This window comes from Erythrolamprus reginae, chromosome 2 (genome assembly GCF_031021105.1).
Source record: "Erythrolamprus reginae isolate rEryReg1 chromosome 2, rEryReg1.hap1, whole genome shotgun sequence".
In the NCBI taxonomy this organism is placed as follows: domain Eukaryota; kingdom Metazoa; phylum Chordata; class Lepidosauria; order Squamata; family Dipsadidae; genus Erythrolamprus; species Erythrolamprus reginae.
Genome location: NC_091951.1, coordinates 103,838,535 through 103,851,428, shown reverse-complemented (window position 1 = coordinate 103,851,428; position 12,894 = coordinate 103,838,535). Strand labels below are relative to the sequence as shown.

Genomic DNA, 12,894 nt, shown 5'->3' with positions numbered 1-12,894 from the left:
AACAATAGTAAAAAAGAGCATTTGATAGACATATAATGGGGCGTACATAAGTGCACCATTGTGCCTACCGTCCCTGTCCTATTGTCTACTTTTTATCATTACTTATCTAATGTTTTATATGTACAAATTATCACCCTATAATTGTTTGACAAATAAATAAATAAATAAATAAATAAAATAATAGCATTTGAAAGTATTTGATACATTGATATTGTGACGATTCATTTCAAGTCTACTTACAGAAGAACAAAAGCACCACTGTGTGTACCACTAAAACCAGGAATATAGCAAAAACGATGATCTTAAATACTGTCCTCCTTCTGAAATGATTAATGAGGCTCCATATGAGGCAGGAAATGAAAACTAGAAATCTGGATAAGTAATGATTGCTTCAAGAGAATGAATATCTCTAAAAGCACAGTACAACTTGATAGGTTGACCTCCAATAAATTACTCTAGGAATTTTCAAACTGACAAAAGGAATGTTTTACACTTTTGTGGATAAGAGACTCCACAGCATAGAGCTTAACAATGCCAAGGAACTTATTTAGAAGGTAGGCAGGTGCCATGTTCCACCTGCCATCTGACTGATTATAATTTTCTAGAAACAAACATGAGAGAAAAGAGTATTTAAGCAAAGTAGACAAAACCAGTCAAGAAACAGTATAGCAAGGTAAGTATCCAATGCCGGTATGTTGAGCTATACCAGCTCAAGCTGGCTGGCCTATGTTAACTGTTCTTCCTACCTTTTTCCTTTTCTTTCATTGTTTTAAGAAAAAAAGAAAGGAACTTGGTGGAAACAGCTCAGAATGTTAGAAAAAGCAGAATGTATAAACAGGAAAACAGTGTGATTAAAAAAAGCTAAATTTGGAGTGAGCTGTCAAATAGTTGTGAAGAGACTATTTTGCCAGTCTGAAGATCTCAAAATTATCCTTTGTTCTTTCAGGCTTTGGGGAAATATGTAGGCTGAATCCTACTGAGTGGATTTTCTAGTTATATGTTGTCTTGGGGACCGCTAATTATTTCTTGAGTGTTATTTTTTTTTTAACTGTCTGTCACTCAGAGTTGTTGAGAGTTGAGAAAGTCTTATTAGTACTATTACTAAATAGTGGTAATACCTCTTTCTAATAATAACTTCCTATAGTAAAGAAATTCTTGTCTCCAACACAATCATAATAACTCATTTCTCTCACTTTGACAAATGCCATTTATTTCTTGGCACTTGTTAAGACGTACAGTAATAATTTGTGTGTGTATGTATTATTGTGTTTTACATTCTAGACTACCAGAGTCCTTAGGGAGTTAGGTGGCATAGAAATGGAACTAAATAAATTGTGCTGTGTGAACAAGGTGTGAAGATTATCAGGCAGTGGCATTGATCTGGGTTTTTTTTTTCAATAGCATTAATAATCTATTGTTGGAAGAGAATATTTGAAGCACACAATATAGAAATTGAGGAATCTTACAAAACTTTCACTGACTTGTATATTTATTATACTTAGGAGTCTTAAAGGAGGTTTGTACAGTTTGTATATTAGATCATGATCAATAGAGACATTACCCAATCAGTTCATCCTTACTGAAACTCTTCAGTGATAGGTAATCTTCATACCAAATATTTTATGATCAACTATTTAATGGGTTGGAAACTAGTATGGAGGATTCCTATGCCTGAAGACTCTCAATAAGGATGAAAACTAGTTGTATAGTGACTCCTAGTGATCAGGAGTTAACCTATTATCAAAATAAAACCTTAATACAAATCTACTATGTCATAAATGTTTAAGTAGTTCGGCGCCCAGATCATCAGCATTATTTGATGAAAAGCAAGCTTGTCACATGCTTGTATTTCATGATAATTATTTTTAGCACCTTTGCTAATCCAGCAACTTTCGTCCAAGTCTGACCGCAAGATAATTGTGTGTTAAAGGCCACAGTGAAAGCTTCAATATCCTTTCTAAGTGGGTTTGATAAAAATAAAAAAGATCTAAAGATTTTTAAAGTGTTGCTTTCAAATATTAACAGAAGGTGGCAAGTGTGACTTCTTTGCAAGCTATCACGCTTGCCACTGTCTAATGTAAATCAGGACTATAAATAACTATCTGTGGGTTTCATAGAACAGATTATTCCATTCTTGACCTAGAGAGATAGAAGTTTTATGCGATGTTGATGATGACTAAATAGCATCTTAATAGAGTCCAAATATTCTACATTATGTCAGCCTACATTCAAGATTGTTTTTTGCTAGCAAAATGTTTTTTTTTTAATGAAGAACAAAATTCAGGTACTTTTTATCGCTTTTGGAATACAAACAAATCAAACTTTGCTCATACCTGTTGGTCATCGGAGAGCCGGTCGCAAAGGCAGTGTGAGGCTCCGCCCAGAAACCTGGACCTGACCTTGCCATTTGGGTTATTTTACCCTCTGCGCATGCACAAAGCATTCTGTTCATGCACAGAGGGTAGAAGAATCTAATTGGTGGTGTCTGGGCGGGTGGGTAGAGCCTTGTGCTATCTTCGCAACCGGCTCTCTGATGACCAATAGGCATGAGCAAACCAGGAGCATTTCACCCCTAGTCATACAAACAAAAATTAAGATTGGCAAATTGTTCCCTAAAAATCCAGATGATCCATAGATGCAATAAAAATCTACAGGTTTTTGTAGCTTTTTGCTACCGGTAAGCAGCCATTTCTATTTTGGTAACCAGATCTGGTAGATTTAATTCTTATCCTTGAATGAAAAGTATGGATCCAACTGAACAAAGTCTTGGAAAGGTATACTCTTTTCCACCCTTCCTCTTAAAATACAGTCCTCTAGGAGCTCCATTTCTGCTTTTTCCAGTTTTGATTCAAGAGATTAGAGATAAAATGACATGCTGAAAGAAGAGCTTTGCAATTGTTTTTGTACCGGTAGGGAGAATACGAAGAGGATATTGTATACATGTAGAAGATTGCCTCACTGTTGGGAATTATTAAGAGTTCTGTGAATCTGAGTGTGAGGTAATAGCAAAAAAAATATTATTTATTAAGAAAATCTATACAATGGTACCTCATCTTACGAACGCTTCTTCTAACGAACTTTTCAAGATACGAACCCGGTGTTTAAGATTTTTTTGCATCTTCTTCCGAACTATTTTCACCTTACGAACCCAAGCCGCTGCTGATGGGATGAAGGGGTTTCTTTTATTCCCTTTTTTGAAGAAAGAAATGGGAGGGGCGGGTTGGAGGGGGAAAGACTTTGCATTAACAAAAGTAGAACAGCGTGCTTGCAGGCACTGAAAGGGTGTCTTTTGAAGAAAGAAAAGGGAGGGGTGGCTTGGAGGGGGAAAGACTTTGGAGAGAACAGCAAAGAGTGTCTTTTGAAGAAAGAAAAGGGAGGGGCGGCTTGGAGGGGGAAAGACTTTGGAGAGAACAGCGTGCTTGCAGAGGCACTGAAAGGGTGTCTTTTGAAGAAAGAAAAGGGAGGGGCGCCCCCCTTGCCTTTCTTCCTTCCCACTCACCCTTTAGCCTAGCCTTGCTTCTTCCACCCGCCCTCTTTAGCTGCTCCTCCCTGCCCTCTATTCGCCTCCCTTCTAAGGTTTGGAATTTTCCTGAAGGATTTGCACACATTATTTGCTTTTACATTGATTCCTATGGGAAACATTGTTTCGTCTTATGAACTTTTCACCTTACGAACCTCCTCCTGGAACCAATTAAGTTCGTATCATGAGGTACCACTGTATAACCATCCACTTCACATAAAAACATTCATGTGATATTCCCAATTTTTTATGAATGTGAGAAATATGCATGCATATCTATATTACCAAGTTAAGAGCAGTATATAGGGTTATTGAAAAAGAATGAACCGATTTCATGACGCATTGCTTCAGTTCTTAAGCATTGTCATGTAATGAGTCACCACCTTTTGAAAGAGGGGTTATCTAAATTTTAAATGGCTGCCACAGGGCCGATGTGTTGTTCTTCAAGCAACGTTCAGTTGTTCTTTTCCCCTTGGAATGGCGAGTCCTCAGGAGTCCTCGTTCTGCGTTCTTGAGTTCGCAAAAACAAATTCGGTTGTCAAGGTGCAATGTGCTTTTTGAAGACAATTTGAAATTAATCATCCTCTCCTAAGAACATTTGAAGGTGGCTTTGACAGTTTCAAGAGAGTGGGTGTCTGTGTAAAGGAAAAAGTCCCGGATGACCACAGGTTTTGCAGGAACAAGTGGCGAGAATCTGTGCTGCGTTTGAGAGGAATTCTCTTACCACATTGATGTTGCCCATACTGCAGGTGGTGGTCACAACGGACACTTGTAAGACAGGAAATAAAAGTTGACTGTGAGTAGAATGCTTGTGACTTGGCTGGAGTTTTGTATTACTTTTCCTTAATAAAATATTGCATTATGAAATTGGTTCGTTCTTTTTTAAAAACCTTTCCCTCACTCACCTTTTAGGCTCTTCCTTCTTGGTCTGCATCTCCTGTATCTGGGGCCTGTTTTTCTTTAGTAAATATCACTGGACACCAATTCTTATCTATCAGCTGGCAAGTAGATTATGTCCCTCTGGCAAAAGTGTCATAAATGCTTGCTATAGAAAGGTTTAACTTGAACAGATGAAGAAAATATAACATCATGTCAATGAAATACTAGTGTTTCAAGAGCTGTGGTGGTGCGGTGGTTTGAATGCAGTATTGCAGGCTAATTCTGCTGACTGCCAGGGTTCAATCCTGGCCAGGTCAAGGTTGACTCAGCTTTCTATCCTTCTGAGATTGGTAAAATTAAGGCCCAGATTGTTGGGGGAAATATGCTGTAAACGACATAGAGGGGGCTGCATAGCACTGTGAAATGGTACATGTGTAAGAGCTTAGCACTATTTTCAAATGAATGTATTTTCTTAGATACGGTATCAATTCAGAGAAAATATTTTCAAGTTGCAAATGAATCTCCTCCTCCTTCAAAATCCAGATACTGATGTGAGCCCTTTTTGATGTTACAGACTTGAGTCTCCAACACGTTCTTTGGTAATGGAGGCTCCCAAGGGAGTTTTGATCAATGCTGAGGCTGGCAACCTGGAAGCGACATGCAGGACGGAGCTTAAGCTGCAATCCAAAGATGGTGAGGTACGGAGAAAGTTATGTACACCTCAGAGCTGAGATTAGCATATGCTTTTGGTCTATTGTCAAGGCTGTCTAATTTGCAGTGAGTACAGAACAGAGCTTGGTACATTTAGGCATTTTTTCAGATTTAAAAATTGAATGATAATTCCATTTAGTTCTGGAAATTATCGTGGCAATTCCATTTAGCATTGCTTTTAAAAAGCAATATGGATAGCTAATACAGTATGTTAAAGTTTCTCATCAAGATGATGGAACTCATTGTATGCAAACTGTACTTTTCCCATACAAAGTGGCAGGCTGATTAATTAGTGTTAAAAGGCTGGGATAATAGCAATGATTATAGGAAACAGATTTATGTAGCCGTAAACATGAGTAGTACCACTAAATTCCCATTTTGTTTGACAATTTTAAGTGAGTTTTTCTTGACCAGTATAATTACCTCTTATATCATTTATTTTGTTAGTGAGGTGGGATTAACTCACTCCTATTGATCTGTAAAGCCTTTTAACCCATTTTTAATGGGTTAAAACAAACTCTTTAGATCTTTGAAGATATTTAGGAGCTTGCAATGATAGTCCACAAGTTTAATAACACAGGCATTACCCAATAATCAGAGTGTACCAAGCCAATTTCAATATAATTGGAACTACACAATATAATATTTTAATATTCAGTTCAACTTATTATCATGCAAATATAAACTATTAGCACCCCATTTTACAACTAAAGTTTTCTGGTAAAGTCTTCCTAGTTAGGATGCAAACAGTGCTTCACAATGCATAAGGGCACAAACATAGTGCATGTCCTGCCAAAACCATTCCAGATTACAAAAAAAAACCACCAACAACCCATATGTAGCTGTTTTAAGATGCTGTATTCTGGTGGCATGTTTAAACGCGCTGACACATTTTATAAAGCACAATTTCAAAAATGGAATCCAAAACACTGCATACTCATAGGGCAGGTCAAATTTTTCAACTTTCCATTTCCAAACAGTAGGGGTGCTCTAAAGTGACATCCTTTGGGGATTGTAAAGATATTTTTATTACTTTAATATAATTTAAATGTGCTGGATAAGTAATTATATAAATACAATAACTTCTTAACACTTTGTTAGTTTTGTTTGAAATAAATGAGCGTAGTCCCAATTTTTAGTTATTAAAGGCAACAACTATGATTAGCTGTTTCTGCAATGAAGGCTGTAAAAGTTTCACATTGCCCAATAATCAAAGTGTATCAAACCAAGATAAATTTGTGGCTGCTTGGGTCTATCTCCACATTTTGTTCCATCAGTAACACGTAACCATGGACATGTGAGGTCCTATTCTCCTATCTCTCCTTGGTTTTCCCTACTGATGATAGTAACAAACACATTCCAATCTTCAGCTCAAGAAAGAAGAACAATTAGGTCACTTCCACTTTTAAAATAGCCTTTATCAACCCTTTTATAACCTAGAGGAATATTTCAATATTTTTTAGGGAAATGTTCAATGAATACTATATCTACTAAACTCACAGCATATTGGTGTGATAACTAAGTGGTACATGTAATCCTAGAATAATTAGTGCTGTTATGAATGAATGAATGAAAGTCTTTTCTTCTACTTTTTAACTTACTTTCAAATTAGCTTTATTTCACCATTTTTTCAGAGAAACTTCCCATATTCCTTCTGATTATTTTTTTTTTCATCTATAGACTATTTTATTACCTCGTGACCATTTGCCTCACTAGGACCTTTACGCCCAAACTGGTAGCAAACCACTTGTGGCATCACGATAATGTCATGGAACTGGTTCTATCAAGGCCGGTCCGTGATCACTGTCATCTTTTTAAAAATTATTCAGATATTGGAGGCAGGGGGGATTTTTTCCAGGTTTTTTTCTTATCCGCATGCACAGAAACCGAATTTTCAGCAGTGCACATGTATTGCTATATTGTTTTTGGCTTGGGGGGATTGGATTTTTTGCCACTATGCATGCATGCGCGTATGAAGTGCATGTGCACAGGGCATAGCCACGTGGCACAGGAGGAAGCAAATTGGCAGCAAGGTAAGTTAGGACCCATCCCTGCTTCACAATACTGCTTACCTCTGGCTCTAATCCCGGGCAACAGCCTCCAGATCTGAGGTTTCCTAATCTTTATCTCCATCAAATCGACTATAACAACAGTAGCAAAACTTTCTCTATCTGTTAACTAGAGCATGCCCAGACTGGGAGCATTTCACCCATATTCCAAAGATCCTGTTTCATGTAACAATAGACACAACAGACCTCTAATCTCTAGGTTCAGAACCAGACACCTAGCAGACAAACATAATGCAAGCAAAATTTTCTGGCAAACTCCAAGCAGCTTCCATAAAGCTTTTAACTACCATTCAAATAATAATTACTCCTAAAAATTACTGCAACTATCAAATTGCACTTAATTTGTGAAATAAACATCAAAAGAATTCTGACCTAAATGCCAGAGAGCTGGAAATAGCTATAAATTCAGTGGCCATGAGAACATCTGAATACGCTCTATACATTTTTAGAATCTCACTGAGCCCTAACACTGAAAATAGATGCAGAACCTCAGTTCAAGGTAAATCCTATTGCACTTTGCTCTTAGTATAGATTTCCCCCTTGTCTTCCCTTCCCTTTGCTTCTCTGTATACATTTTTAAAATGAGTTATCAAAGCAGACTCTCTTTAACTGAGAAATGACTGAGAATAGTGTGTGGTAAATAGGATATCCTTTAAAAATTAAATATTAAAAGCTCGTTTGGATGAACAGCAACTCCAAGGCAGTCTAGTTTTAGTATTTTGAATAGTAGGTAATTTTTTCTGTGATCAATTTCAATATATCAGCACCATCATCTTTTATCCCAGTAACTGCACATTTTGTTGGTCACTTGTAATCTAATAATATTGAATTTTTCTAGCACTGAATATCTGCTTATGGAAAATTTAATTCACATGTTTATATATTTCAAACAATGGATTCCCTGTGCATCATTAAACTATCACAGAAAGAATAATCAAATGATATCAGACTACAAATAACAATAAAACGTTGTTTATTATGGCAATTATAAAGATCTTCTAGCAGTGATGACTTTTTTAATGTAAACATTTTCCACTTTCAATGGAACAATATAGGAGAACAATTACAGTAATTTAGCTTGTATTTTCATTTAGACTTTCCAAATTAATATCAGACTAATGCATTAAAATTTGTCCATTCTTACTTAAGACATGAAGTACTTAGTACTTAGTGCATGAAGAGGCATAATCCTGTTCCTGATCATAAGTGCCTCCTCCTAGGGTCCCATATTGAGATAGGCATCTTGGAAGAGTCTTGTCTTCGCACTGCCTGACCATTCTACATTCAATGCTGAGGGATTATTTGCATTCAGATTTTCATTTTAAGGCAAATAGTATTGGGGATAGAAACATTTACAGTAGAATCTAGGTATAAATGTGAATATTGTTCATCACTTTTATCACTGACATAAGCAGACGATGCTACTCAGCCAACATTTATAAGATGTGTTATTTGATGTGAACTCTGGATGTTTCTTTTTGCTATGGCTTTGTATAGGGATAGATTCAGCTTAGCAATTTGCAGGAGAGTACGGGATGTATTTATGTGCACACATTTAAGAATGCCATGTACAGTAATACCTCGTCTTACAAACCCCTCGTCATAGAAACTTTTCGAGATACGAACCCGGGGTTTAAGATTTTTTTGCTTCTTCTTCCAAACTCAATTCACCTTACAAACCCAAGCTGCCACCACTGGGATGGCCCGCCACCGGACTTCTGTTGCCAGTGAAGCGCCCGTTTTTGTGCTGCTGGGATTCCCCTGAGGCTCCCCTCCATGGAAAACACCACCTCCAGACTTCTGTGTTTTTGCGATGCTGCAGGGGAATCCCAGCAGCGCAAAAATGGCCGCTTCACTGGCAACGGAAGTCCGGAGGTGGGGTTTCCCAGCGAGGGGAGCCTCAGCGAAATCGCAGCATCACAAAAACATGGAAGTCCGGAGGTGGGATTTCCGTTGCCAGCGAAGCACCCATTTTTGCACTGCTGGGATTTCTCTGCTGGGATTCCCCTGCAGCATCACAAAAACACGGAAGTCTGGAGGTGGGGTTTCCCATGGAGGGTAGTCTCAGGGGAATCCCAGCAGTGCAAAAATGGGCGCTTCGGCTGGCAAAAGGGGTGAGTTTTGGGCTTGCACGCATTAATCGCTTTTCCATTGATTCCTATGGGAAACATTGTTTCATCTTACAAACTTTTCACCTTACAAACCTCGTTCCAGAACCAATTAAGTTCGTAAGATGAGGTATCACTATTATATACAAAATTGTACGGGTAAGTACCTAAATAAATATAACTCTAGCATATAATATTTGGGGTCTGTGTTGCCAATTCTTCACTGAATATATATGTATACTACAGAACAGTTAATTTACCTTCTGGGTTTTAAATCATAAGCCTGACCAAAAATATTTTTCCCTCTTCCTTCTTTACCTTCTCCTCTTTCTCTTTCAGATAAAGTTAGAGGCTTCAAAAATCAAATTACCTAGATTGCCTCAGGGATCCTACTCCCCTTCGGGATCCAGTCAAAAAATCTACGAGCTGTGTGTATGTTCCAATGGGAAGCTGTTTCTGTCCCAGGCTGGATCTAGCTCCACCTGCCAGATAAACCCAACTATCTGCCTTTGAAAGAGACTGTTTGCAGCAGACTTCATGGCAAGACAGTTAAGCTGCCACTTAATTTTGCTAGAACACAGAAAGCCTATCAAAGACTTGTGTGTATGTTTGGGGGGAGGGGGCGTGTGCGTGCATGTGTGTGTGTGTGTGTGTGAATATATAAATATATAGATATATATAGATATAAGTATATATAGATATATATATCCTTTCCATAAAACGAGGTTTCAGTACAAGAAATTCCAGGGTGACCCTCTTGATGTAGCATTTGTCATTCCTGCATCAAAATATAAGAACTATGAGTGAACTAGATGCAGATCCTTCCCAGATTGTTGAACATAAGCCTCCATTTGTCAAGGGTTTTCAAGCCTCTCCAAATTTAAAGGCTAGTTCACATGTAACATTTAATCAACATAATTCTCAGAAGAAATTCTATCATGTCACAAGAGATTGCACCCATGTTTGATCTGCCATGTGTAAAGGCACTAGAGCTGCAATTGCAGTTTCCCCAGCTGTCTAGGAAAGGGAGATAGAGAAGTTACATTTATATGATGCTGAACACAGATTCCTGTGCTGTTGGTTCTTCTGTGGCCATGTCTGTATCTGTGGAGAAAGAGTATTGTATATAAAGATAACCTAAACATGAAACCAAAAAAGCAAAGGCAGCCTTCCACAAGTAAGAAACCAAAAATGAAGGTAGAATATATCCAAGCTACAGACTTTCAGTAAACAGAAGAACAGAACAAATATAAAACATATATAAAGCAAATTGCTCTTGGAGTGGTTTATAAAATTTGCATATTGCTCCCAATAATCTGGGTTTGCAGATAGAAGGATAGAAGGCTGAGACAACTTTGAGCCAGTGAGGATCAAACTCCAGGATGAGAGCAGAGTTAGCTTGCAATGCTGCATTCCAACCACTGCACCACCATATATCGTATAATCAGAAGAGATTTTAAGAAAGGCCTGGGAATGGTGTCTTGGAAGCAAACCATCTGATCATTACAAACATTCCCTGCCAAAAAATTATATCCTAAAAATAACTCTTTAAAAAAATAACAATTAAGGAATAATGGTAGCAGCAAAATGAAAAACCTTTTCAATCATACTGTTAAAACCAAAAACCTAAAATGAATTGCACTTCAGAAAAGGTGATAGGAAGCAAGTGGTTTATGTTCTGTCCACCACTACACTGCATCTTCTGTCGTGGAAAAGGCACATGATTCATGCAATTGATTCCATAGCTGATCCCCAAATTCATCTGTAATAGTGTAGGAAATAGAACTGGTCTATAACATCTGAGATTTGGGGGAACACATAAGTTATTGGTTACTCTTCTAACAAGGTTCAAGCCAGTTTTGAGGCTTTCTGATCTAGAGCACACCAAGAACTTCCTAGCAAGACAGCCGGATTCAGTTTAAATAACATTCTCACTACTGGTTTCAGTAGAGTTTGGATTAAGCCATTTCTAAATATAATTAGGTGCTTCAAGTCATTGGTTTAAAAGACTTGAAGACACCAGTAAAGTGCACTTTTGATGGACAGTAAAATGCATAGTTACAGATTAGATTTGCAGTGTAATCCTAGACATTCTTACTCAGATGTAAGATCAAATACACTCTTACGAGGTTTACTTTACATGGTTAAGGGTGCAGCTTTAGTGACTATATTAAGTCTATAAAGCATTGGCTAACTCAGTGGTAATTGCAAAGTAGTTTTTGAGCTACTTAAATGCAAGGGGGTCACCCAGGATAATAATTGTATTGGGACACAACTATATACCATCTCTGTTAAAAGAGGGAGACTTGTGCCTATGCCTTAAGTCAATGCACTCAGCAAGGAGAAGCACATCAATATTTATCTTATTATTAAAACCATTTTATCTGATATTTTAGACTAAATGTTGGAAAGAATGGTGATTGCAATGTTTGGAAGATGAATGCGGACTTATGAGGTAGACTTAACTAAAACTGCCAAGGCTGAGAGGCACTGGTAACCTCAATCTTGTTTTTGTCTGAGTAATGAACATCTAAATTTATACTGAAGGTGCAACTTCAGATCATCAGATGTGTTTGTGAACTGTGTTTTTGCTTTTGTTGTTCATTTCATACTGAATAGAGATTCACTGTAAGGCCCATTTCATTAAGGAACATTTGTCAGGGTGCCAATGATGGTAAATGAACTCAGTGCTGCAAAGAAAATAGTCATATTGCAGTGTGACAAGGTTTTATCTTTTCTTCTATTATCAATTTTACTGATAAGGAAAGAGACGATTTTATTGAAATGAACTGCAGGTGTCTGGGTATTTGTTTCTTTGTTTCTGAAGGGCTTAACTTTCTGCTAGTTTATCCTGTATATTAATTTGGCTCCTGATCTTCAGTTTGGTTGTTAACTAAATTGATAGTAATGAAGAATGTTTATGGTGAGAGAAGAAATACAATCGCAAAAGTAAAACAAACCAGCCATTCACAACAACCGTCAAATTGTCTTTAGAATCTAAGCTTAGGTGCTGAATTTGGTTAGTAATTTAAATTAGGCTCTCCAGAAACATATTCTCATCACATAAACTAGACTCTAAAGTCCATTATTTCAGCCAACATAGCTATTAATGAATATTGGGTGAGAGAAAGATGTTTTACAATATGGAAGAAGTTTGTCATCCCAAAAACAACAAAAGCTCTCATTGGAAAAGATGGTTATTGTTTCCTTTGCTAAAAACTGTTAGGCTTTAATTTATTATTTTTTTATCATATATAAGAAGGTGTTTTGATATTGGTAAAATCACATATAGTCAAAGAAAATATTTCCTCTTTCTTAGCTTTTTTCCAATCTAAGTGGTACAAAGCTTAAATCTTCAAAGTATCATTTGTATGCAGTGTATTATTGTACATAAAATCCCAATAATAGTATGACTGTCATTTTATTAACCACAATAGTGGTTGTATCAACACGCCATGCTTTTACAACTAGCTTCCTTAAAGATGGCAGATACTTGCCTGTTTTGCAGGTACATCTATCAAATCAGTCATGGGAAAGATGGATGCCATACTCCAAACTATTCCAATTCACTTAATTGAAAAGATAGATCAATAACTTTTTCTCATTG

The 12,894-nt window shown here is 37.1% G+C and overlaps 1 protein-coding gene across 1 annotated transcript in view; it reads left to right on the top strand.

Moving 5' to 3' along the window:
- Positions 1-9,914, top strand: part of SGCD (sarcoglycan delta) — a 319,572-nt gene extending 309,658 nt beyond the window's left edge. Inside the window, exons 8-9 of the mRNA XM_070739007.1 lie at positions 4,974-5,097; positions 9,627-9,914. Coding sequence (XP_070595108.1) covers positions 4,974-5,097; positions 9,627-9,800 — 298 coding nt within the window. The 3' untranslated portion in view covers positions 9,801-9,914. The remainder of the gene's footprint in view (positions 1-4,973; positions 5,098-9,626) is intronic.
- Positions 9,915-12,894: the final 2,980 nt, after the last annotated feature.